The 25096-nt window shown below is 48.2% G+C and overlaps 1 protein-coding gene across 1 annotated transcript; it reads left to right on the top strand.

The window, feature by feature from the left end:
* Positions 1-10245: 10245 nt before the first annotated feature.
* LOC123371759 (neuropeptide-like protein C4orf48 homolog) lies at positions 10246-24690 on the top strand. The gene is made up of 4 exons (XM_045019625.1): positions 10246-10386; positions 10532-10689; positions 16809-16897; positions 24546-24690. Exons 2-4 carry the CDS (start codon positions 10557-10559, stop codon positions 24609-24611), a joined length of 288 nt encoding a protein of 95 aa, XP_044875560.1. The 5' UTR covers positions 10246-10386; positions 10532-10556; the 3' UTR covers positions 24612-24690.
* Positions 24691-25096: the final 406 nt, after the last annotated feature.

Here is a 25096-nt window from a genome sequence, read left to right as displayed (position 1 = left end):
AAGGACCGGAATGTTGTGTATGTGTGTGTTCTTGCCTGTACATTACACTGATTGTCTCTGCACTGGCAAAGACTATTGCAGCTAGGGCTGTAGTCTATTAATGATCATTTCATGTCTAAGCATTATAGTTCATATTGTTTTTAATGTAATAACTTCAACCTGTAAAATTGAATATAGTAGCTGGTTTTGAGACTGGAACATTATTTTTATACTTCATCCTGTGTTTTATTCCTCACTTCCACGAAGTGGTTGGCCATGTGTTATGCCTTCTGGGTCACTGAAATCATACAGTGACTGTGAAGTGGTAACCTGCTGTTTTTTTCTCTTCCATATTCATAAAGTGCCAGTTGTTGCATCACAGGAATTTGGCTCTTATTTTGATTGTTAGCTAGAAGGATCACAGAAAACACAGCTTCCATTTTAGCTACAAGACTAAAGCATCTCTAGGACAAGGGTTCTCAAACGTTTGTACTGGTGACCCCTTTCACATAGCGAGCCTCTGTGTGCGCCCCCCATTGTATCAATTAAAAACACTTTTAAACGTATTTAACACCATTATAAATGCTGGAGACAAAGCAGGGTTTGGGGAGGAGGCTGACAGCTCGTGCCCCCCACCGTGAAATAGCCTTGTGACCCCCTGAGGAGTCCCGACCCCCAGTTTGAGAACCCCTGCTCTAGTATGTGTTAATCTGAGGTACTGAAAGTTATACATATAAGGAGCTGATACAAAAATTTAGCAGAAAGTGTTGGAGTGCATTTATGTATCAAGACTATGTAACCCTTCTGCCTCTCTGAGTTGGCAGCAATAAGGGCCGGGTTCGGTATCCAGGGGTTCCGTTTCAATAACACAATGCAAAACCAGCTCGAGCCCCCACCCAGGGACCTGGGACAATTACATACACCCCCCCCCCCTCGGGCGCCTCTAAGAAGCATTACTTCCCCTCTTGCAAGCTCGGAATCTGAGTGTAGCAAAATCCTTTTAATAAAGGAGGGAAACAATGTGGCATTATGTTGGGGAAACACCACAAACAGGATTCATAACACAAACCATGAGTAAAAGACCCACCCCCAAGTAAGTTTGGCAGTGTCCTTTTCCCCTCAGAGTCTTAAGTCCAGCAACCCAAAAAAATCACCCAAAGTCCCACAACCCAAAAGTCTCTGTCCCTGGTCAGTGCAGCCCTAGAGTTCAAAAGTTTATCTGCAGAGTTTTACCTCCCAGCCTGGGTGGAAATGGGGGGGGACCCCCTTGCACTTGTGTTAAGGGGCACCTTACGTGGTTCGAGGCTGACTGCCCTGCCTCTCTGTGGCTCTGCTGCAGCCTTTACCGCCAGCCACTCTGCTCTACCAGCCGTCCTGTGAGCTGCTCTGCTCCGCCAGCCGCTCCACCAGCTGTCCCGTCAGCCGCTCCGCAAACTCCTCTGCTCCGCCAGCTGCTCCACTCCACCAGCTGTCCCGTGAGCCGCTCCAGCCACTCCGCGAACTGCTCTGCTCTGCCAGCCACTCCGCCAGTCGTCCCGTGAGCCGCTCCAGCCGTCCCGCAAACTGCTCCACTCCACAAGCCATATATCTTCAGGCCCCAATGGTACCAATGACTACAAATTCACTTCGAAAAATTATCAGCAGTGACTGTAATTTAAGCCTGGCAGCAGCAGTCTGCAGTCGTGGTGAGGTGTTATTCCCTCCTTTCCCCCACATTACTCCCCAGTGACATGCCTGGGATGGGTTTGCCCCTGTACAGCTCTGTCACAAGATGTCATGGTTTGCTTCATATCTTCTATTTCTTTTTTGCCTCTCCAGCTGTTTGCCTTATTCTTCATCTCTGACACTGGCTAAATCACTTACCGCTGGACTGCAGACAACTCTGAGGCCATCCCAAGATGTTGATAGGAGACAGAGTCTTCTTTTCCCTTAAAAAAGTTGGCGCACTTAAGTGAGTACCACAGGAACGACATTTCTTTTTCTAGCCCTAGAGACCCAGAAATTAGTATTGTTGTGCTCCAGTCCCTACCTGCCTACTGCAAAGTGCTAAGATCAAGCAATTATAAAGGGGAAACTAGCAAACGTCTTACTGGCTCAGAACCATTTGCACTGATCTCTGGAAAAAGTATTTAAATGGACATTGCCTTCCACCCTTCCAAAAACTATCAGACTCTGTCGCTACATAACTTTCTGGTGAACTCTGCTATAACCTAATATAACAGAAACAGTATGGCCCCAAGGATGGTATAAGAGTACCAGTGTTCTGTGTGTCAAGAACATAGCTGAATGCCAGGGAGACTGGGTGTGTGAAGTTCTGATTTTGTGCCAGAATTTCCATTTGGAGTTATTTAAAGCTAGACTGGACAAAGCACTCACAAATGCCCCCCACAGGGAATATTCTTGCACCGAGAGATGGGCTAGATAACCACAGTGAAGATGGGCACAAACTGCAAAAATGTTACTGTTTTTTCCAGGTTGCTACACCACACCCGTAACTGTATCAGGTATCTGAGTACCTTTCAAAAGATAAATGACACAAAGTGAGTAGAATCTCTCAAATGTGGATCCCCTTCTGATCCCCTCCTCAGGGTACGTCTACACTACAAGACTATTTCGAATCTACTTAACTCGAATTTGTGGAATCGACCTTATGAAGTCGAATTTGTGTATCCACACACAATTCACTAATTCGAATGTCTGAGTCCACAGTAACGGGGCCAGCGTCGACTTTGGAAGCGGTGCACTGTGGGAAGCTATCCCACAGTTCCCGCAGTCCCCGCTGCCCATTGGAATGCTGGGTAGAGCCCCCAATGCCTGCTGGGGGAAAAAATGTGTCGAGGGTGGTTTTGGGTAACTGTTGTCATTCAACCGTCACTCCCGCCCTCTCTCCTTGAAAGAGCCGGCGGGAAATCTGTTCGCGCCCTTCTCTGGTCGGTTACAGCTCGGACGCCACAGCACTGCGAGCATGGAGCCCGCTGCGATCATCGCTGCACTTATGGCCGTTGTCAACTCCTCGCACCTTATCGTCCACCTCTTCCACAGTCAGCTGCTGAGAAATCGGGTGAGGAGGCTCCGTCAGCGCGGTGAGGACAGGAAGTCACAGAGTGGCGCAGACCTCTCACAAAGCAGGGTACGCCGCGCAGTGGAGATCATGGTGGCAATGGGTCAAGTTCATGGTGTGGAACGGCGATTCTGGGCCCGGGAAACAAGCACGGACTGGTGGGACCGCATAGTGCTGCAGGTCTGGGATGAATCACAGTGGCTGCGAAACTTCAGAATGCGTAAGGGCACTTTCCTTGAACTCTGTGACTTGCTGTCCCCTGCCCTGAAGTGCCAGGACACCCGGATGCGAGCAGCCCTGACTGTGCAGAAGCGAGTGGCCATAGCCCTCTGGAAACTTGCAACGCCAGACAGCTACCGGTCAGTAGCGAACCACTTTGGCGTGGGCAAATCTACCATAGGGCTTGCTGTGATTCAAGTAGCCCACGCAATCGTTGAGCAACTGCTCTCAAAGGTAGTGACTCTAGGAAACGTCCAGGTCGTCAGAGATGGCTTCGCCACGATGGGATTCCCAAACTGCGGTGGGGCTATAGATGGGACTCACATCCCTATCCTGGGACCAGCCCACCAGGCCAGCCAGTACATTAACCGAAAGGGCTACTTTTCTATGGTGCTGCAAGCACTGGTGGACCATAGGGGACGTTTTACCAACATCTACGTCGGGTGGCCGGGCAAGGTTCATGACGCGCGTGTGTTCAGGAACTCTGGTCTGTTTAAACGCCTCCAGGCAGGTATTTTCTTCCCGGACCACAAAATAACGGTTGGGGATGTGCAGATGCCTACAGTGATCCTCGGGGACCCAGCCTACCCGCTAATGCCCTAGCTCATGAAGCCCTATACAGGCGCCTTGGACAGTGAGAAGGAACTCTTCAACTGCCGGCTGAGCAAGTGCAGAATGGTGGTGGAGTGTGCTTTCGGACGTCTCAAGGGGAGATGGAGGAGCTTACTGACTCGCTCGGACCTCAGCGAAAAAAATATCCCCGTTGTTATTGCTGCTTGCTGTGTGCTCCACAATCTCTGTGAGAGCAAGGGGGAGACCTTTATGGCGGGATGGGAGGTTGAGGCAAATCGCCTGGCTGCTGATTACGCTCAGCCAGACAGCCGTGCCGATAGAAGATCCCAGCGGGAAGCGCTGTGCATCCGGGAGGCTTTGAAAGCTAGGTTCCTCGGAGAGCAGGGTAACCTATGACTGTCCAGTTGATTTACAGAGAAGCTGAACCTGAGCCTGTTTCAGTGACTGTTGACTTCGATCTGCGGTTACATACCCCGTTCTCCAGGTTTCCCCCTTCCAACACACGTTTTAAAATAAATTTAATGGAACACTGATTATTAACAAAGTTTTCTTTAATTATGAATTCCTGTTCTAGGGTTGAAACATGGACGCAGACTGTGGTGGGTACGGTGTGCACTGATGTACAGACCGCTTCTACACTAGAGGAATGACAGGTTCCTGCTCCTACAGCGGTCTCTGGGGGGAGGACGGTTGCAGGTGGGTGTGCAGGAAGGGGTGGGTTTGCAGGAAGGGGTGAGGGGTGCCGTCTTTGGGACGGAGTTTGGATGCAGGCTCTGGGCTGGGGGTTGGGGCGTAGGAAGGGGTAAGGGGTGTGTGGGAAGGGTGAGTATGTGTCCGTGGATGAGGGCTCTTGCTGGGGCTCAGGGCATCGGAGAGGCTCGTGGCTAGGGTGGAAGGGCATGGTAAGGGCAGCCTGCCTTGCCATTTGTGGATGGCAGGCGCTAGGACCCTGGGGCAGCATACACCTCACAGACTGACCCGGGACAGCATACACCTCCCAGACTGACCCTGGTGCCTAGTGACTGCAGTCTGTGTGTGTCCTGCTGTTGATCCTGCCCCCAAGTCTGTACCCTGGTAATGGAGGCTGTCCTATGCAATTAAAAAACCCCTCCCCCCCTTCACACAAAGTCTTCTGACAAGAAAAACGTGATGGGAACAGTGAATAACAACAAACTACTTTTAATACTCAACTACACGGTGGGGGGATGAAACTTGGATTTTGGACTGGGTGATCCAGGAAGGGAAGCACTTCTCAAAATTTATGGCATGAGAGCTGTGTGGTACATGAGCGCTCTGCTGGGGTGCAGTGACAGTTTTCACGGCCCCTAGCGCCCCTCCTTCTTGTTATTTTGGGTGAGGGGGGGACAGGACTTTGTGGCAGGGGAGGGCGGTTGCAGATACAGTGCAGGGGGGCTCTCTCCTCCTGCCTGCGGTCCTGCAGAACATCTACAAGGCGCCGGAGCGTGTCTGTTTGCTCCCTCATTAGCCCAAGCAGCGTTTGAGTCGCCTGCTGGTCTTCCTGCCGCCACCAGTCCTCCCGTTCACTGTGTGAATGCTGGTGCTGACATAGGGTCTCCCTCCACTGTCTCTGCTCGGCCGCCTCGGCTCTGGAGCAGGCCATCAGTTCCGAGAACATGTCGTCCCTAGTCTTTTTCTTTCGCCGCCTAATCTGCGCCAGCCTCTGTGAGGGGGAAGCCGGGGCAGTTCGTGAAAGAGCCGCAGCTGTGTGATGGGAAAAAGGAAGTGATTTCCTTGAAAAGATACATGTTTGCGAACACTGAACACAGTCTACTCAGTTTCTCTGAACAAGACCATACAGGGCACCTAGTCTCACGAGCTCTCAGGACAAGGTCGAGATTTCGGAATACGCTTTCATTGGCTGCGGTCTTGCACAGGAGATCGGACAAGCGGGGCGGTACAGCTGAATCCGTGTAGCAGCCAGGCCTGGTAAGCCCTACACTATAGGCTGCTTAACAGTTAATGGATAGCTGTGCCCTCCCGCTGAAGGCAATCTGGAAAGCATAAAGTCTGACCCTGTTCCAGCCCCTCGCGGCTGTGGCCGGGAAAGATCACTGTATGCTTTTCCTCTGCGGCCTCCAACACGTGGCTGTTAAACGAAGGTCATTGCTATGCAAAGTAAAAGTCAAGCATTCACAATAGTAACAGTACACTAATTGCCCTAATTAGATGCAGCAGTCGCCGAACGAGATTATCCTGAGGCGGGTCACTCGGAGAGAGAGAGAGAGGATGCTGCTAGAATCCCTGCACAGACCAGGACCGTATGCTGCCATGCTGGTGGAGGCAATGATTCCGCTGTATGTTAGGATGGCCTGGCGCGGAAGAGTGTGCTTCCACGGAGCACCAAATAAGGCACCTCTCCCCAGGAACCTCCTGCGGAGGCTTTTCGAGCTCCTGTACGAGAGCTTCGTGGAAGTGTCCTGTAACGGGTTGGACTCACCCCTGCGGCGCCTCCTGCTGGTGACTCTGGGAATTAGCTCGTTCCAGTGGAGCGCCTTCTGCAGGCTGGTGATGTCCCGTCCGTCGTTCTTTCCTCTGTTATCTCTGGACCCGCGTTGCTGCGTGCTCGGCGGCGTCCTCTTCGAGGCCACTGCCCTCCGGCAGTGCCCCTTAGTCCTTCTGCGCCCCCTTCCGGGGGGTCAGTGCTCAGCAGTCTCACACCCCAGTCACTATGTGCAATCGCCCTCTGAGTCTAATCCCTCCTGTCAGGGATCTGGCGTAGCAAGATGGCCGCTCCCTACAGCCAATGGCTGGGTGCACTGCAAAGGGGGGGGACCCAGGCCCGCCCTCTACTCTGGGTCCTGGCCCAGGGACCCTCTGGCGTCAGCCTCGCTGTCCTTCTCTCCCCTTCCGCTGTCTGTTTCCCTGGGCCGCTTCCCCTACGGCCCCTTGCACCCGCTAGGCCCTTCCCTTCAGGGCCTGCAGCCTGGCAGGCTACGGGTTCAAGCTCCTTAGCCTCCCTGAGCCTGGCCAGCACTGCGCTGTCCACGGTGCTAGTCTCCTCCCTTGGAGACTGACCTTCCCCTATCGAAGGCCTGGGACAGACTGACTGCTCCTGCTCTAGGCAGCCTTTATATACCTCTGAGCCTGGCCCTGATTGGCTGGCTCTAAACTGGGCCCTGATTGGCTCACAATAAGCCCCTCTCTAATTGGCTCACTGTCTGCGCAGGCGCCTTGGCCTGCCGCAGCCCACTCTCACAGGGAGTGGGGCAATCCACCCCACTACATGTCCCAAGAGGATTTCTGTTCCATCCCTATATGTGTGGACCTTCTTTTTATATAGTTTTATATGGAAAACTTTTTAGATAGTTTTTATATAGTTTTTATTCCTGTTTTTTAAAAAATAAATGTTTCCATGTTTATAGCACTTACCGACTGATCCTTCCCCTGATTCTGAGTCCGGGTTAACGGCCGGGGAGGGTTGGTAGGGGATCTCTGTGAGGGTGATGAAGAGATCCTGGCTGTTGGGGAAAGCGGTATTGTAAGCGCTGTCGCCTGCGTCGTCCTCCACAAACCCTTCCTCATCTTCCCCATCGGCGAACATCGCCGAGGAACTGCCCGTCGACACTATCCCATCCTCAGAGTCCACGGTCACTGGTGGGGCAGTGGTGGCAGACCCACCTAGAATGGCATGCAGTGCCTCGTAGAAGCGGCATGTCTGGGGCTGGGCTCCGGAGCGTCCGTTTGCCGCTCTGACTTTTTGGTAGCCTTGTCTCAGGTCCTTGATTTTCACGCGGCACTGCGTTGTATCCCGGCTGTATCCTCTGAGTGCCATGGCTTTGGAGACCTTCTCGTAGGTCTTTGCATTCCGTTTGTTGGAGCGCAGCTCTGAAAGCACAGACTCCTCGCCCCACACAGAGATCAGATCCAGGACTTCCCGGTCTGTCCATGCTGGGGACCTCTTTCTATTCTGGGATTGCATGGACTCCTCTGCTGGAGAGCTCTGCATCGTTGAAGGTGCTGCTGAGCTCGCCCCGATGTCCACACATCAGATTCAAAGTGCCCAGACAGGAAAAGGAATTCAAATTTTCCCGGGTCGTTTCCTGTGTGGCTGGTCAGAGAATCTAAGCTTGGACTGCTGCCCAGAGCATCAACAGAGTGGTGCACTGTGGGATAGCTCCCGGAGCTACTAAGTTCGATTTGCATCCACACATAGCCTAATTCGAGATAGCCATGTCGAATTTAGCGCTACTCCCCTCGTCGGGGTGGAGTACCGAATTCGAACTAAAGAGCCCTCTAGGTCGAATTAAACGGCTTCCTGGTGTGGACGGTTGAGCGGTTAATTCGAATTAACGCTGCTAAATTCGATTTAAAGTCCTAGTGTAGACCAGGCCTCAGGGAGAAAATTGGATGTGAATTGCTCTGGGGTTGGGGTTGGGGTGAGGGTCGTATTTCAGTTGATGTGCTCACATGCAGTGGGTATTTTTAAGGCAAGGGCTAAGGAATGCACTTTGCATTTTGACCAAAAAGTGGTGTGGTTTGTGGCTGCTACAGGAATGAGTTCCACAGCCTTTGGTCAGCCCTGAAAAGCCCTGTCTTTCTGCACAGGTGAGCTTCATCCTTCCAATAGACATTTCCATTTTGCTAGGGCATTAGGACTGTGACTGGCCGTCAAGGTCCCAGGCGGAGTATGAGGTGGTCTTTAAGGTGTCCTAGCCCCAACTGTGAGGTCAGATGCTGATCTTGGAATTCTGGAGGAAGCCAGTGGAGTGAGCAGAGTACAGGTGCAGGTGGCAGTTTGTGTTGCTTTCCCAACTGCCATTTTCTCAGGGCTGGTGGTTTCAAACCCAAGTACATTACATTGCTGTAGTCCAGGTGGATGCAGTCTCCTAGCCAGCTGGAGGTGGCAGAATACTTTCCTCAGTCACACTGCATGCTGGGTGTCAGTCTAGAAGAATTCTTAAAATTCAGACTGAAGTGATGAGTTGTGGGTTTGTGTCTTTAATCAGTGGCACCTGCACTCTGACTACCTGCTTTTCAAAGTGTTTCCAGCTGCCAACAAGCATTACCTCCATCTGGCTAGCGTTTAGCGTCAGCCAGCTCTGGGTCAGGATCTCAAGCACTCCTGAGTTCAGGGGAGTTCAGATCTGGGTTCTTTGTTTGGGTCATTCTAAGGATAGGCCCTCTGATGGGGTGTACAGACCCCACAGTGGAGAGCAAGGGGTTAAGGAACAGTTCTGGGCAAAGGCAGCTGGAGGCAGGGCTGTAAAAAGGGTGATACCGCAGTTCAGAGACGGGCAGTGCAGCGGCTTAGCACCACAAGATGTTGGAGGTAGCTGTCCACCTTTGGGCCCTGGACTTGAGCCCAGAGGAGAGGGTGGGCCTGGCCTCCCCTACCCACTCCAAGAGGACAATACTACAACAGTAGCCTTCACCTCTGGTGAGAGACCAGCTGGAAAAGACTGATTGTTCATGGGCCCTGCCCTCAAAGCCCCTGTGCTAAAGGGGAGGACTGGAAACCCCTGGGGTGGAGGTGCTGATGGACAGGACTGGACTATACTTCAAGGGGGGACGTTCTGCTAACACTGCCTGACCATAAGGCAGCACTGTTGATGGTTGTGCACCTTCTACACAGGTCCACTAACAGAAACTCAGATCCAGAGTTGGCTTTGGATTAAGAACTCCCCCCCAAACTCAGGGTGTTTATCTCTGGGATATTGGCTTGGGGCCATCCATGTGACCTTCTGTGATTCTATGTCTGATCCATGGAAACTGGTTGGAAGGCATGATTCATCTGGTTGGCTCACATTCACTTCTATTGGCCCTAAGGGGTGGGTTTATAACTAGTGTTGCTTGTTAAGCACCGATGACATTCCCTGCCTATTACACCTCTACCTCGATATAACGCTGTCCTTGGGAGCCAAAAAATCTTACCGTGTTAAAGGTGAAACCGTGTTATATTGAACTTGCTTTGATCCACCGGAGTGCGGAGCCCCCCTCCCTGCCCCCACCCCGAGCACTGCTTTACTGTGTTATATTCAAATTCGTGTTATATCGGGTGGCGTTATATCGAGGTAGCGGTGTACTAGACACGGAACAGTCTTTGCCACGAAGAGCAAGAGTTGGATACCAGGTGCCTGATTCTGCTCCAGCTGAAATCCTGCTGTAAATGTCTCGCAGCTAGGCAAGGGTTAGGAGCTGCCCATTTCAGCATAGCCACATTTTGGAATAAAGGCAACAATCCAAAAAATCATAAATATCTTTGTTATATGACGTGATTGCAGCAGTCGCTGAAGTGTGCCAATGTATGCCCATGGGAGTAAGTGACCATCCAAGAGCAGAGACAATTAGTAAACAAAGCAGCTACCATATGTCCTGTCGCTGCTCCTTTAAATCTTCTCTCCTTGGCAGCTCAGTTCTTATATGTTGCTATAGTGAATCTCCATGGCAATGACCCTAATCAGTGAGAGGGGGAATGCAGGGGACGCATGCTCAGTATGGCTGCAGTGGTTCCCTTAGCTGCTTGCTACTGCCATTTCCAAGGGTCTGTCACAAAAGACAGAGGAAGATCAGGCACTTAGCAAATTAGTATTTGGGTGAGTTTCATTTCCAAGTGCATGGCCCGTGGCTGCAATGGGGTGTGTGTGCATGTGTACCTAAGGCTGTCATTTCACATCTGCTTCATTAGGCTGAATGTGCTGGGAGCGAACGATTGATCTTTCCTATTTCTTCTTGTTTCAGGCTGGGAAGGAAGCTTTAATTCTTGATGATAATAATGGCGTCTCCTTCTGTCTGGAGAGCGATGTGGATGGCAATCCCGTTAATTTCAGTGGTTGGCCTCTTGAGTGTGAAGCTGGTGGGGGCCAGTCAAGAATCTGGGAGTGTCATTCCAGCAGAAAGTATGTACCCCTGCCACTCTGTGGTGGCTCAGATTCAGAAGCTGAATCTGCACTTTACGTACATCACTTCATCCAGGGAACTCACAAATGTCATGAGCTCCATGTGTAGGCTGCCCTTCTGCTAGGAAGTGCAAACTGGGTTTGTAACACACCAGGAAAGTAAATGAAATTTTTGCATTAGTATTATTTCATTAGCACTTATTTGAAAACAAATTTAACTACTAAATATTTATGTGACGTTATCTTAAACCTGTATAGTCTTAGGTCATTTTTGTTTTCTTCCAGATCTGCAAGAAGATACTCTAGGTGTGCAATTGTACACATGAAATCTTTACTGGTTACTGTTACAGGCAAACTGTTGCTTAGTTCTGCTAGGGTGTTGCAAGCATGTTTTTTATCTCTTTTGTTATTTGGTTGGAACAAGGTATATTCAGCTGGATTCATCTTTGGTGTAACCCCAGTGGATTTACACAAAGAAATTTGACCCACAGAGTTTAACCCTGAAATGCACGTGGAATTCTAGAATTGCACTGCTGTACACCAGAGCAAAATATTAAAATGTGAGGTAGTGGTCTGAGCACAGGTCTGGGAGCCAGGAACTCCCAAATTCTAATCCCAGCTTTAGCGCTGACTGCCTTTGTGGCCTTGGGCCAGTCACTGGTTCAGTTTCCCCCAGTGAAAAGAGGAGGATAATTGTAACAGAGATGATGTGAGGATATTTTGAGAAGATAGTGTAAAGTGGTCTGACAATGAAAAGTGCTCCAGAAGCGCAGAATGGCCACTCCCTAGAGCGATAAAAATATCAGGCAGCTCTCACCCAGAATTTTAAAAAGAGTGGAAGGTGACTGTATAAATAAAACTGGTCCCTAACCATAAATCAATGTTAGATTTTATCACAGCCACCTCCGTCCATTCTCCTGACACCAAAGCTTTTAATTCAGAAGTCGCTTTGGTCACTGCATTTTACTTTCCTGGGATAACAGAGCTGCTTTTCAGATGAACCCTTGATACCTACACAGGACTTGAGTGTAATGTCCCAGTTCTGTTCTTTTCTGTTCTAGTCTCATCTTTATTAGAGAGAGAGAGAGTGTTAAATTCTATTTGTCTTGTTCTATTCAGACTCTTCTACTGCCCTCATCACCATAGTATCTGAGCGCCTTCCAGTAGTGCATTAATCGACTTGACTAACATCTGTCAAGCATGGTTCATTCTTTCTATCACCCTCTGACCAGAGGGAAAATTGTGGGGGGTTTAAATTAAATTATATGTGCCCAGTGCTATATGTTTATATTAGCAAAGGTGAGGCAAACAAGTGCACTTTGCACATTGAATGGCAGGTGGTGAAGTGTTATGGTGGTTCTTTGTTCGTGGCAGTTCATTCCCCAGTTGTGGGCTCCTGACTCCTTCACAGGCACTCTCCCCCCGTGTGGTAGAGAGTTCTATTCAACAGCACCGTCAACCACGCTCCTCAACCCTGAGCTTTTAGATACCCTGGGCCCAGGCTGTTGAGCACCTTGAAGATTCAGAACGAGGCCTTGCATTTGACATACTATGGCATGGGAAGAAGCCAGTGTAGTGAGTGGAAGACCAGTATGATGTGCTTCTATCAGGGGCCGCTCTGTGTTTTTTGCTGCCCCAAGCACGGCAGTCAGGTGGCCTTCGGTGCCTAGTCCCGCGGATTCTGCGGCATTTCTGCGGGTGATCTGCCGGTCCCGCGCCTTCGGCGTACCCGCTGACGAATTGCCGCCAAAGCCATGGGACCAGCGGATCTCCTGCAGGCATGCCGCCGAAGGCTGCCTCACTGCCACCCTCACAGCGACCGGCAGGCCACCCCCTCGGCTTGCTGCCCCAGGCACGCGCTTGCTGTGCTGGTGCCTGGAGCTGCCCCTGGCTCCTATAGCTGGTGCTGCTGAGGAGATGAACTGCTATATAGGTTCTAGCTGGCGTTTCCTGAGGGCTTGCGCCATTGCTTGCCCCAGCACAGCTGGGGAGTGAGAAGGGTGTGTATAACTGAGGGCAGGTCATTGTCAGGACAGCTATAAATGGTAGAATGCTTTGTTGTGATGCTGCAATGTCAGAACTTAATGCCAGCAGCAAGGAATCCAGGGGAACCCCTGAGTGAATTGTTGGTGAATATCTTTAACCAAAGGAGACTGCACTGTGGCTGCAAACTACTCAAAGTGCTTTCTTTTGCCCACTTCCTTAAGTTCTGTCTTGCTTGGGTTCATCTTCAACCAGCTGTTCTACATCCATGAGCTGAGCTTGCCCAGTCTTGTCAGTAGTGGCATGGCTGTGTGGGATGAAGGATAGGTAGAGCCATGTGCCACCTGCGTATTGTTAGCACCTAAGTGCATGTCAGCTGACCAGTTCACCTGATGGCTGCATGTAGATGTTGAATAGCCCTGAAGAGAGTGTTGACCCTTGAGGAATCCCACAAGTGAGGGGTGTGATGGTGGAGGTGTTAGATTAGGGCCCTACCTTTAAGTTTTGTCAAAGAAAGGGGAGGAGGGGGAGGCTTACCAAACCTAATAAACTCAGTGCAGGAGAACATCTGCACTCCTTGCTGCTGCAAGTGAGAACAAGGACAGTGGCAGATAGTTCCTGTAGTGTGGGAATCCTACCAGCCAAGACCGCATGCTGCAGGGCAGGCCTGGGAGATGCATGATGGAGTGCAGGTTGCTATTGCTATGAGCAGGAGCACCATGTAGCTTCCAGCTACTGTGTGCTGCTGACTGCAGTACACATAAGAGTGCTCTGGCGAATACCAGGCACTCCCTAGCTGGCAGACTACACCCTCCTGGGCAAGTGGTGTATGGGCTGGTGGATTTACTGGTCCTGCCTACTAGAGCCCTCTTGACCTTCTCTTGCTGTACCTTGCCCTGCTGTTTGGGGTGGACGGAGGCTCTAGATGCTTGGTCCTGTTTCCCACTTCGCTCACAAGCGAGCAGAGAGCAGGACCTAGCTGGTTATGAATAGTAATTAGCAATGAATAATTAGTACTTAATACTTAACATCTGCAAAGGACTATGCAAACATTAAACAATATCAATGTTTTTAGAATAGTTTTCTTTAAATGTCAATGAAAACCACATTTTTAAAAAAAATGTAAACCTCCCCCGTTGTGTTTATAACCCGAACACAACCACCCTGGGCTTGTGCAGGAGAGCTTGAAAATGGGAACCAGCCAGTCTAGTTTCACAGTCCAAGCTGCATAAAATGCAAAGAGTAAATAAATTGCACATGTGACGGAAAGTAAATTAGACTTCTGAAATTATTTCAGTTTCAGTAGTTTACTAGGAGGATGGCAGTAAAACAAGCAAGGCATTGTACAATTTCCATGCAGACAGGATCTATTTAAATTTAATTATATTAGAATCTTCAGTGTTCTCATTCTGCTAATCCACAAACCCATTAAATCTTCCCCCCAAAATGCCAGCTGGTCCCCACTCCGCAGAAAAGATTGAATAGCAGATTCAGAATGTTGTACTGAGCTCTTGGGTGACCTACAGGTCATCACTCTGGCAAAATATACTACAGTACCCCTAAGTGCACCCTACAAATCATTACACACAATTAAAACAGCCCTGCCCTTGTTTGTTTGCTTAGGGTGAAATTTGCCTCTGTGCTGAGGGACAGCACAAGGCTGATGCTCCACGTTCAGGGTGTAACTAGGGTTAAGTGGCACATAGACCTTGAGCTGACCCTCTTCAGAGGTGAATTTCAGCCTCACTCTAGCACACATCCCTGGGGAATCTTCACTGTCTCCCAGTCTTCAGTGTGAGGTTCAGCAAACTAATGCCCATCAGTTTCCGCCCTGCTCGCTGATGGGTTTTGTGAGGGGCGTAGTCAGCGTTTGACTGCAGATTGCAGTGTCACTTCCTTATGCAGACAGACAGGTGTCTCATCTTGAGATGAGCATTTCCTACTTTCATTTTTGCACCACCAAGTCCTGATGATGTAAATGTTTTAATGACCATAACTTCAGCTTGGGCAGCTCCTTACCGCACCGAGTCGTCACAAGACTCTCTTACAAAAGACATGCAGTAATTTAGGAAAGTAGGCTGCGATGCCAAGCTAATGATATGTTCACGGATAAAAGATGAGGAGAGCCACTCTTCTTTCTGCTGGTTCTCATTCGGTGCTCAGCAGTTAAAATGATTAGATCAGAAATCCTTTAAAAAAACCCATTTGTTTAAACCATTCCAAATCTGAGTTATTTTAAAGGCTGGCTCCTAGCCAGCCCTTTTCCACCACTCAACCCTGCCCTGGAGAACAATGCCTTTGCTGCTGAAACCACGCTTGTCATTTTATAAGGGAATGCCTCTTAATGCAGTAATGTCCATGCCTGGCATGTTTCAAATGCAAGTAGTCATCCTCTGTGAAAAGGATCGAGGAAAATAGAGAAGAGTTAGAAATTTGATTTCATCTCATAGGACAGCAACAACGGAGGTTTAGAAAAATAGGATCTCGGAGGAAAGGTTAAAAGAATGTGCACTGTTGTCTTGCCTTAGTCTCGCTCTAGACTGATGTCCACATATGTACAGATGTGCTATAAAGAGAACAGTTCATTCTCATCACAATTATCCACCTTAATCAATGTTAATTTAGAAAAATATTCCTATTGCAGTAGATAGTCAGGGTTATAAATTGCCAGGGTGTTAAAGAAAGGCTACCGCTAAAGCTTTTCAACACTACAGAAGATATTCAACTATCAGAAATGCTTGAGACACAATGATATCCTTCCTGATTAGGTGGAAGAGGGAAGGGGAAAAAAAGGATTAAGTCACTCTTGCAAAATTGTCATGTAAGTGTCTTGCTGGGTCCAGGATAGGGATGGGGGTAAAGGCAGTTTCCAGCTATCTGAGTCTCCCCAGTTCAGAGCTCAGGCAGACGCAAGGATCAATGTGTAACAACGTGAGGTATGCTTGCTCACCTCATCCACACAACCAAGGCACTCGTTCTGCTGCAAGTTAGAGGAGTCTCAGGGCTGCCAGGACTTCTCCTGGCGGATAATGGCCCCCAAAGGGCTGTTATGCCTGCTGTGGATTGACAGAGCACAGAAGTGCTTTGGCTACATCCCTCTCCTCATCCCTCTTTTGATACACTCCCTACACCGGGAGGCCACAACTGGGTGACAGTTACCCCTGCCCTGCACCACCCAGGGACTCCCCCACCTGAGGTTCTCGTCAGCTGTATGGCTGAGGAAGCTTTCCGACCACTTTGCATTGTCAGAGCAGCACAAAGGGGCTGTATGGGCCAGGGTCTGGTCCCCTTTCTCTGGGAGTGGATGCTCTGTCATCATTGTACATCACAATCTCCTTATTTCCTGTTTATCCAGAGGTTGCAGTTTTATATGCTGTATTTCCCTTCAGAGGGCAGGCTTTCTTAATTCATTGATCAAATGCAGGAGACTGAGACCTAGATCAGTGTTGGGGGGGGGCAGTGTCGGTGCTAGCCCATCAGGGGCCCTAAGCAGGAATATTTTTGCCCCCTCCCCCACAACATGACCGCAGGAGAAAGGAGGAAAACCCAGATTTGGCATTCTCCCTCGCCAAGACATGCTTGAGGGCTTCTGAACAAATAACTTGTCCGTATCATTTCTGGAACCACTGAAAATGTCTCCATAGTGTCTTGTCCTGCAGGGAGCTGACCCGTTCATGTGAGGGTCTGAGTGCTTTCACTCCAGGGAAGTGAATGGGAGTTGACGGCACGCAACACCAGGGTCAGGTTCTTCAACAGCATGGTCCAGGTTTTAAAAAGCAGGTGTGCAAAAACGTGCGTGTACTTTTGCAGTAACATGCAAACAGGTATCAGAGGGGTAGCCGTGTTAGTCTGGTTCTGTAGAAGCAGCAAAGAATCCTGTGGCACCTTATAGACTAACAGACGTTTTGCAGCATGAGCTTTCGTGGGTGAATACATTTGCACGTACAGGCATATTCTTTTGTATAGGTGCAGCCCCATCCTGTACATGCACACAGGCATTTTGTGTGTGCAGCCCAGGCACATTCACTTTGTTAAATGTACTTTTCTCAGAAATACAAGATCATATTTTCTCTTGGAATTGCATGATATCAATTCCATGCCATTTCAGTGACCTCTTTCTACTGCACCCTTCCCAGGTCGTCCCTGCGTTGACTGCCATGCGTTTGAATTCATGCAGAGGGCCCTGCAGGATTTAAAGAAGACTGCATACAATCTAGACACACGGGTAGGTGTTACCTTAGAAATGATACTTAGGTTTAATGTACCAACTCACCCTGACTGAGTAAAGCTGACATAACATCTTTTGCTGACTCATTTTCATTTCAAACAAATAGGACTGAACTGAGGACAAGCAGGGATTAGTAGATTTTAAGGCTAGACGGGACCATTATGACCATCTAGTATGATTTTCTGCATTACACAGGCTAGAAAATGACAGCAACTGGTTCCTGCATCTAGCCCACATAGGGAGAAGGAGAAGAGAAGCGTAAGAAGGGCGACTTTCCTTTCCCATCACAATCCTAGAAATGTAGGGCTACAAGGAACCTTCAGATGCCATCCCCCAGTGCTGAGGCAGGACCAAGTATACCTAAACCAGGGGTGGACAAATGTACTCCGAGCTGCATATGACACTCCTCAGACATTCAAGAGCCGGGATGTACCTGCCGAGCAGGGCCGGCTCCAGACCCACCAGAGCCGCGGGGCCAGCGGACCCTCCACAGGCACGTCTGCGGGAGGTCCACCGGAGCCGCGGGACCGGCGACCACTAGAGCGCCCCCCCGCGGCGCGCCGCCCTGCTTGGGGTGGCGGAAATCCTAGAGCCGCCCCTGCTGCCGAGCTCGGGGCTTCAGCCCTGCTCCTGCAGGTGCGCCCCATGCGGCTAAAGCCCCACGACTCCCCTCCCCACTGGCAATGCATGGGGGAGGCAGGTTGGGTCACGTGCCCCCCCCCCAGCTTTTTGCCTAGGTTTGCTGGCCCCGCTCAGCCACATGGTGCTGCTGGGCCCCCTCCATGCAGGGCAGTTGCCGGAGCCAGCAAGCTGGGGGCTGCTGCGGCCATGGGGAGAGGCAGCGGCAAACAGCTGGGAGCTGCAGGAAGAGCCGCTGCTTTTGCTGATGCCTCTTCCCTGGAACAATAGCAGCAGCCCCTCCCTGCAGCCTCAGCTATCAGCCGCTGCCTCTCCACCTGGAGCTAACACCTGGGAGCTGCAGGGACGGGCCGCTGAGGGTAAGGGGGGGCATGACAAGCTATTGGGGGGCCAAATCTTGAAATTGTGCCCCCCAACTCTCAGCAGGCACCAGTCGTCTCTGGCAGAAGCCCCTAGCCCCATCACCCGGCTGCAGGGCAGAAGCCCTGAGCTTGCCCCACCCCCCTATGTCTGGTAGGTGGAGAATGGGGAGACGTGGGGGGCTCCGTGAGCCGCACTTTCAACTGTAAAAGAGCCGTGAGCCATGGGTTGGCCACCCCTGACCTAGACCATTGCTGAGCGGTGTTTGTCCTCATAGGGCTGGTTTTCTAAGCTTTTCTGTTGCTCTCCTCTTGACTCACCACAATTTGTCCAAATTTTTCTTAAAGTGTGGTGCCCGGAACTGGACACAGTGCTCCAGCTGAGGCCTCCCCAGTGCCAAGTAGAGGGGGACAATTACCTCCCATGTCTTACACATTCTGGGGTGTATAATCAGGAGTCTGTATGTATCTGCCTCACGTTGTTGGCTCATATTCAACTTATGATCAACTATAATCCCCAGATCCTTTTCAGCAGTACTACCACCTAGCCAGGTAGTCCCCATTTTGAAGTTGTGCATTTGATGTGTCCTTCCTAGATGAAGTATTTTGCACTTGTCTTTATTGAATTTCATCTTGTTGATTTTGGACTAATTGGTCAAGGTGGTTTGAATTTTAATCCCGTCCTTCAAAGTGCTAGCAACCCCTCCCAGCTTGGTGTCATTTGCAGATTTTATAAGCATAGTCTCCACTCCATTATCCAAGTCATTAGTGAAAATATTGAGTAGTACTGGATCCAGGACAGACTCTTCCAGGACCCAATAGATATGTCTTCCCAGTTTGACAGTGAACCCATTGATAACTTCTCTGAGTATGATCTTTCAGTAGTTTTACATCCCCTTATAAGAATTTCATCTAGACCACATTTCCCTAGTTCGTTATCTACTAGAGCAAGAACCAGAGGAAATTAGGTTGATTTGATATGATTTGTTGTCAAATTCATGTTGGCTATTACTTATCACCCTGTTATCCTATAGGTGTTTACAAACTGATTGCTTAATCATTTGGTCCAGTATCTGTCCAGATATTGAAGTTAGACTGACTGATCTATAAATCCCTGCATCCCCTCTGTTCCCCTTTTTAAAACTAGGTTCTTTGTTTGCCATTTTCCAGTCCTCTGGGACCTCACCATTCCTCCGTGAGTTTTCAAAGATCATTTCTAACAGTTCTGAGATTGCTTCAGCTTGTTCCTTAAGTACCTAGAATGAATTTCAATAGGCCCTGCTGACTTGAAAACAATCTAACTATTATTTAACCTGTTCTTTCCCTATTTTGCTTTGCATTCCTTCCCTTGTTATAATTAACCTTTTTAGTGAAGACTGAAACAAAACAGGCACCAAACATCTTAGCCTTCTTGATGTCACCCAAGACATAGCTCTCCTTCCCTTCTAAGCAGAGGACCTACGCTTCCCTTCATCTGTCTCTTCTTCCTCATGTATTTATAGAGCCTTTTCTTGGGGTATGGCTACACTTACAAATCTGCAGCGCTGGTCGTCCAGCTGTGCAGGGCCAGCGCTGGTGTGTGGCCACACTCACAGCTACCAGCGCTGGTGTGTGGCCACATTTGCAGCGCTGTTGGGAGTGATGCATTATGGGCAGCTATCCCAGCCTTCAAGTGGCAGCAACGGTGTTTTTCAAAAGAGGGGGGTGGGGTGGGGCGTAGTGTGACAGGGAGCGGGGGGGGAGAGAGAGAGTGGACTTTTGGAGCCGACACTGTGTGTTAGCTTCCTGACTTGAAAAATCAGAACATGTTCCCAATCCCTTACCCTTAACTCTTAACTGCAAACAGCCTGCAGCCAACACGACTCCCTTTCTCCCCTCTGCCCCTGCTGTTTCTGTCAAGCAAACACTCACTCCCTGCCTGCCTCATTATCTCATTTGATTGTTCACAGATTGATCACAGCAAACAGGAGCTGTGTTTGTAGATAAACAGCTCCGGGATCAACGGAGCTCGGAGTTCACAACAAAACAAAGAGAGGCTGCATAACAAAACAAAGAGAGTAATTTATAAAAGCATTCTGGGATACATCCTTATACCCTGGAGGCCAATCACAGCGCTGGTGTGTGGCCACACTTGATGACCAGCGCTGGAATCCTTATTCCCCATGCTGAGTGAGGTGTACGGCCAGCGCTGCAGCCAGGCAGTTGCAGCGCTGGAAGTGCCCTGCAGGTGTGTCCACTTACTAATTGCAGCGCTGGTGGAGGCTTTCCAGCGCTGCAACTCGCCAGTGTTGGTGCCTTTTATGTCTCTTGCTAGGTGTAACTCATTTTGTGCCTTAGCCTTTCTGATTTTGTCCCTACATGCTTGGGTTATTCTTTTGTCCTCCTCCTTAGCAATTTTTTGTAGGATTCCTGTTTGATTGTCAATCACCACTCAGCAATGACTGTTAACAGGACAGCAGCAGACGGTAGAAAGTGAAGAGAGACAGTATAGCAGCACTGACAAAAGGGATTGGGAACACAAAGGAGGAGGAAAAGCTTATGTGGTATCACATTTGCACCCATCATTGGTGCCAGCTCATAACAAGCCAGCTTAAACAGCTCACATGGGTGCAAAAGCATTCTGGTCGCTTTGCTGATGGCATGGTCAGGTACAATTTACAACACGTGTGGGTTTTCATGTTCGGGCTGGTTCACATTAGAACTTTGAACTGGTTTAACATAATCAGTTTAGTTAAACTTGGTGCAAAACCCAAAAATAGATGCACTTAGGTTATATCAGTGCACAGTTCCCTAAGGCATGAATTGAAACAGATATCATAAAACCATAGCAACTCCCTGTGCGGATGCTCTTATTTCAGCATCAGAGTGGTCTTGTTGGTTTAGCTCAAATTGTTTGGGAATAGGTTTAAATTAATCTGAACTAAGAGCATTTATACAGGAGTTTGCACTGGGTATAACTATATTGGTGTAAAAACTGATTTTAAATTAAATTGGTGCCACTTTCCTGTGTAGACAAGGCCTTAGATTGTATTAACTGTTAAACTGGTTTAGCCTGTGTCAAATTAAGCTAAATTGATTTAAACAAGGGTTAAACCATTTTAAGTATGTCTGTCTAGCTTAGGGGTTTGCACCAGTTTAACTAGATCAATTTAAAACTGATCTAGCTGAACTGGTGCAGGTTTTCTAATGTGGACCAGAATTTGTGTTTGTTTTGTTTCAGTCTTTTTAAAATCTCTGGGAGCCTTTTATGGGGATAAACTAATAACATGAGATAAATCCTTAGCGTAGTGTTTCATGTCTCGGAGACCCAAACTCATATTATTTTGTCATTATAAATGGCGCCCCATGAGGCAAACAACAAAAACAAAACAGTGCTATTCAAAATATAAACATGGAGCCCAATGGCAGGGAATTGGGCTTGATTGGGGTTCCTGCAGAACCAGAATGCAAAGCCCTAGAAAACAGAAAATCAAGCACGATCGATTTACCATTGTTAACAATGAATATGGATATTAATCCAGAAGCATGAATGGACACATATGAGCTTAGTGGGCTCAATACAGGAGGTAACTAGGTGAAATTCCATGGCCTGCGTTATACAGGAGATCAGACTAGATGACCCAACTGTCACTTCCGGCCTTATGAAAATTTCACCCTCAATTATCCTTATTCCAAGTCAGAGTTTGGCCCATCTCATCTTTTTGTGAAGTTTTACGCCAAAGTAACTTAATGTAATAACTCTAAATATTCAGAATATCTTTTACAAGAGCACAGCCTGCAGAGTAATGTTCTTTTAGGGGTCTCCTGGGATCAATGGTGGCATTGATGGGGATCTTTTTGCATTCACTAGCCTTTGAGATTATTTTTGAACACTCCCGGATCAGCCCTTCCAGCTTGTATAAGGACCGAGAGACTCACATAGGAAACATGTGGTGGGAATGCCAGGGCGTTGCTCCTACACAAATATTCAAATCCAAAGAGCTGCTGTGGTGCTAAGATAATCGTATGTTGTCTGCTAGGCTTATGACAACAAGAACGTTCGGCTCACACAGCTCTGAATCACACAGAGTGTTGTTTAATGACACACGCTGCAGCATCAAGCCAATAATTGAAAGCAAACAGGAAAAATGAGCAAGCCTTCCGTTCTAATGTCAAGGTGAAAGGCAAAGCTTTTGCGTTTAAAAGGAAAAGGGGTCGGGGGAACATAGGAGGGGAAAGCAGTCGACTCCCAAATCAGGAAGAGTGGTATTTACCCTGTGCAGAGAGCTAGCACAAAGCCAATGTGCTATTTAAGCCTACAAAAACCAGGGCTTCAGTTAGAGTTAGAACATGAGCTGGTTCTCTGCACAAGGGCGAATTTCACCCTAAAATCTATCTGAACTGGAGTTTGTGGTCCATTATTATTATTTAGGAACTAAATTATTATTGTGGAACTCCTTACCTGAGGAGGTTGTGAAGGCTAGGACTATAACAATGTTTAAAAGGGGACTGGATAAATTCATGGTGGCTAAGTCCATAAATGGCTATTAGCCAGAATGGGTAAGAATGGTGTCCCTAGCCTCTGTTCGTCAGAGGATGGAGATGGATGGCAGGAGAGAGATCACTTGATCATTGCCTGTTAGATTCACTCCGGGCATTGGCCACTGTCGGTAGACAGATACTGGGCTAGATGGACCTTTGGTCTGACCCGGTACGGCCTTTCTTATGTTCTTATTTATATTACCACAGTGCCTATAAGACCCTGTTGTGCTAGGCACTGTACAAACACAGAATAAAAAGACAGTCCCTGCCCCACAGACCTCACAATCTAAGTATAAGACAAAAGAGACAACAGGTAGAAACAGACAGCGTGAGCACAAGAGAACAATGAGGCTGTTCTGGTCAACCTGATAGGCAGTGATTTTAGCACATCAGCTGCTTACCTAATGTCATTTTTTTGTAGGCATCATGGCAAAGGAGACTTGGCTGGTTAAAGGTCCTGTTAGTTCATTCAAGTTATTAACTCAAATTAATGAACACCTTATTGAAAATGCGAGAACACAAATGTTTGTGGTTTACCTTAACCAATCTGGATAGGCCTTGTGTTGGCTCTCTTCGTTAGGGTGAATTTAACCCTTCTTGATCTGGGATTGGATTTAGCCTAAGATAAACCATGAAAGGTTAGTTACATTCAGCAACAAATGTTTGTGAAGTGTCCAGACACTATTGTCTTCGCTATCTTGAGTTAGTGCCAACAGTCATGATTTTATCAGGATTCCTGTGATATTTGCTCTGAAAGCCCCAGCCTCTATAGTGATGTGAGTAGGTGGGAATTTCAGCTTTCATTTTTTTTAAAGTAAGTTTCTAACCCTCATGGTTACAGAGAAAATCTTTCAGAGTGGTAGCCATGTTAGTCTGTATCAGCAAAAAGAATGAGGAGTACTTGTGGCACCTTAGGCTTTGGCTACACTTGCACTTCAAAGCGCTGCCGTGGCAGTGCTTTGAAGCGCTAAGTGTAGTCAAAGCGCCAGCGCTGGGAGAGAGCTCTCCCAGCTCTGTCCATACTCCACCTCCCTGTGGGGAATAACGTACAGCGCTGGGAGCCGTGCTCCCAGCGCTGGGGCTTTGACCACACTGGCGCTTTGCAGCGCCGCAATTTGCAGCGCTGGAGAGGGTGTGTTTTCACACCCTGCTGCAGCGCTGCAAATTTGCAAGTGTAGCCAAGGCCTTAGAGACTAACAAATTTATTCAGGCATAAGCTTTTGTGGGCTACCGCCCACTTCATCGGATGCATGCAGTGGAAAATACAGTAGGAAGATATATATATACAGAGAACATGAAACAATGGGTGTTGCCATACCAACTCGTAACGAGACTAATCAATTAAGGTGGGCTATTATCAGCAGGAGAAAAAAGTGATAATCAAACCTTGTAAACATAACCCCTAAAAGCACCAAACCAAAAAGTCAAATAAAGACATTTATTTGTTTGTTTTGTTTTAATCTTGAATTTTTGAGCTAGTCTCCTGGGTTTTGAGAGTCTCACTCATGATTTCTGAGCACTTGGGTTTGGCAGTAGTGTAACCGGCAATAAATTAACTCGAGTTAAAACAGGACCACAAGCTCTGGCCCAGACCTACCTTGAAAGGGTCCAGATTCAGAAAAGTTGGGGCAGGGAAGTTAAATTGACAGCCCCAAAGAATTCAGTGGAGTTGTTCTGGATGTACAGGCGTGTCGCTGAGAGCAGAATCAGATCCTTAGCACAGTAACTGGTACTATTCGATTATACAGTTCTGGGCACTTCAGCATCTGATGTCTTACTGTTAAGTGGAGGAAATTAAGAGTGTAACTGAGTGGAGTTTTGCCCAGCATTTATAAAAGACACTTCAATAAATTCTGACAATCTAATCCCTTGAGGTTAACTGTGAAAGTGAAAACATTAAAACCACCAAATATTTCCATGAAGTTTTGTCTGTATTCCTCAGTTCTGAACATGCTTATTATGTACCAGTTTGCCAGATAAGTCACCAGATAAACCAGCTATAATAACCATGATTTCTCATTCCACAAGGCACCCTGACAATTACAGTGCTGAGGGATTAGTTCAAGTCAAGTACGTATTCCTTTAAAGTGATATATTAAATTCCATGATTTAATGTTCTTTTGCAGACAGAAACCCTCCTCCTGAGAGCAGAAAAGAGAGGCCTATGTGATTGCTTCCCTGCAATGCACTGAAATGAGCACTGGGACATGGCCAATGGACATTATTCATTTTAAAAATGCTATTGAATAAACTACGGGCAGATTTATCGAGTACAGGTTGTGAGCATATGTCACAATGTAAGGAAAACATTGTTTTCCTCCGTACAGATTCAGCTGAGCTAGACCTTTTTTGCTTTGACATAGTTGATCATTACCGTATCTCTTGTCACACATGCTGAAATGTCAAAAGAAACAGTGCCAAAGTTACACTTCTAGGATTTATGTAACAATAGATTTGCATTATTCTGAAATTTCAAGTCAAGTTTTGCCCTTGGATGTTCAGGCCATGTCTTCTGCAGATGTAAATTGACATAGGTCCACTAAAGAACTACACCAGTTCATACCAACTGGGGATGAGGCCCCAAGGGGTTTCCATTGGCTTTACTGATAACTCATTATGGGTGTATCCAATGTCAAAATATGACCCAACACATCCAAAAGCAGCTTATTCTACAATG

Source organism: Mauremys mutica, chromosome 5, assembly GCF_020497125.1.
Source record: "Mauremys mutica isolate MM-2020 ecotype Southern chromosome 5, ASM2049712v1, whole genome shotgun sequence".
Classification (NCBI taxonomy): Eukaryota; Metazoa; Chordata; order Testudines; family Geoemydidae; genus Mauremys; species Mauremys mutica.
This window is presented reverse-complemented; position numbering and strand designations above follow the sequence as displayed.

What these genes read in the sequence shown, in the direction of transcription:
- LOC123371759 (XM_045019625.1), top strand. Translation starts at nt 10,557, where the DNA reads ATGATAATAATGGCGTCTCCTTCTGTCTGGAGAGCGATGTGGATGGCA. An exon ending in GAGTGTCATTCCAGCAGAAA is followed by an intron (nt 10,690 to 16,808) that starts GTATGTACCCCT and finishes CACCCTTCCCAG; the next exon opens with GTCGTCCCTGCGTTGACTGC. An exon ending in CATACAATCTAGACACACGG is followed by an intron (nt 16,898 to 24,545) that starts GTAGGTGTTACC and finishes GTTCTTTTGCAG; the next exon opens with ACAGAAACCCTCCTCCTGAG.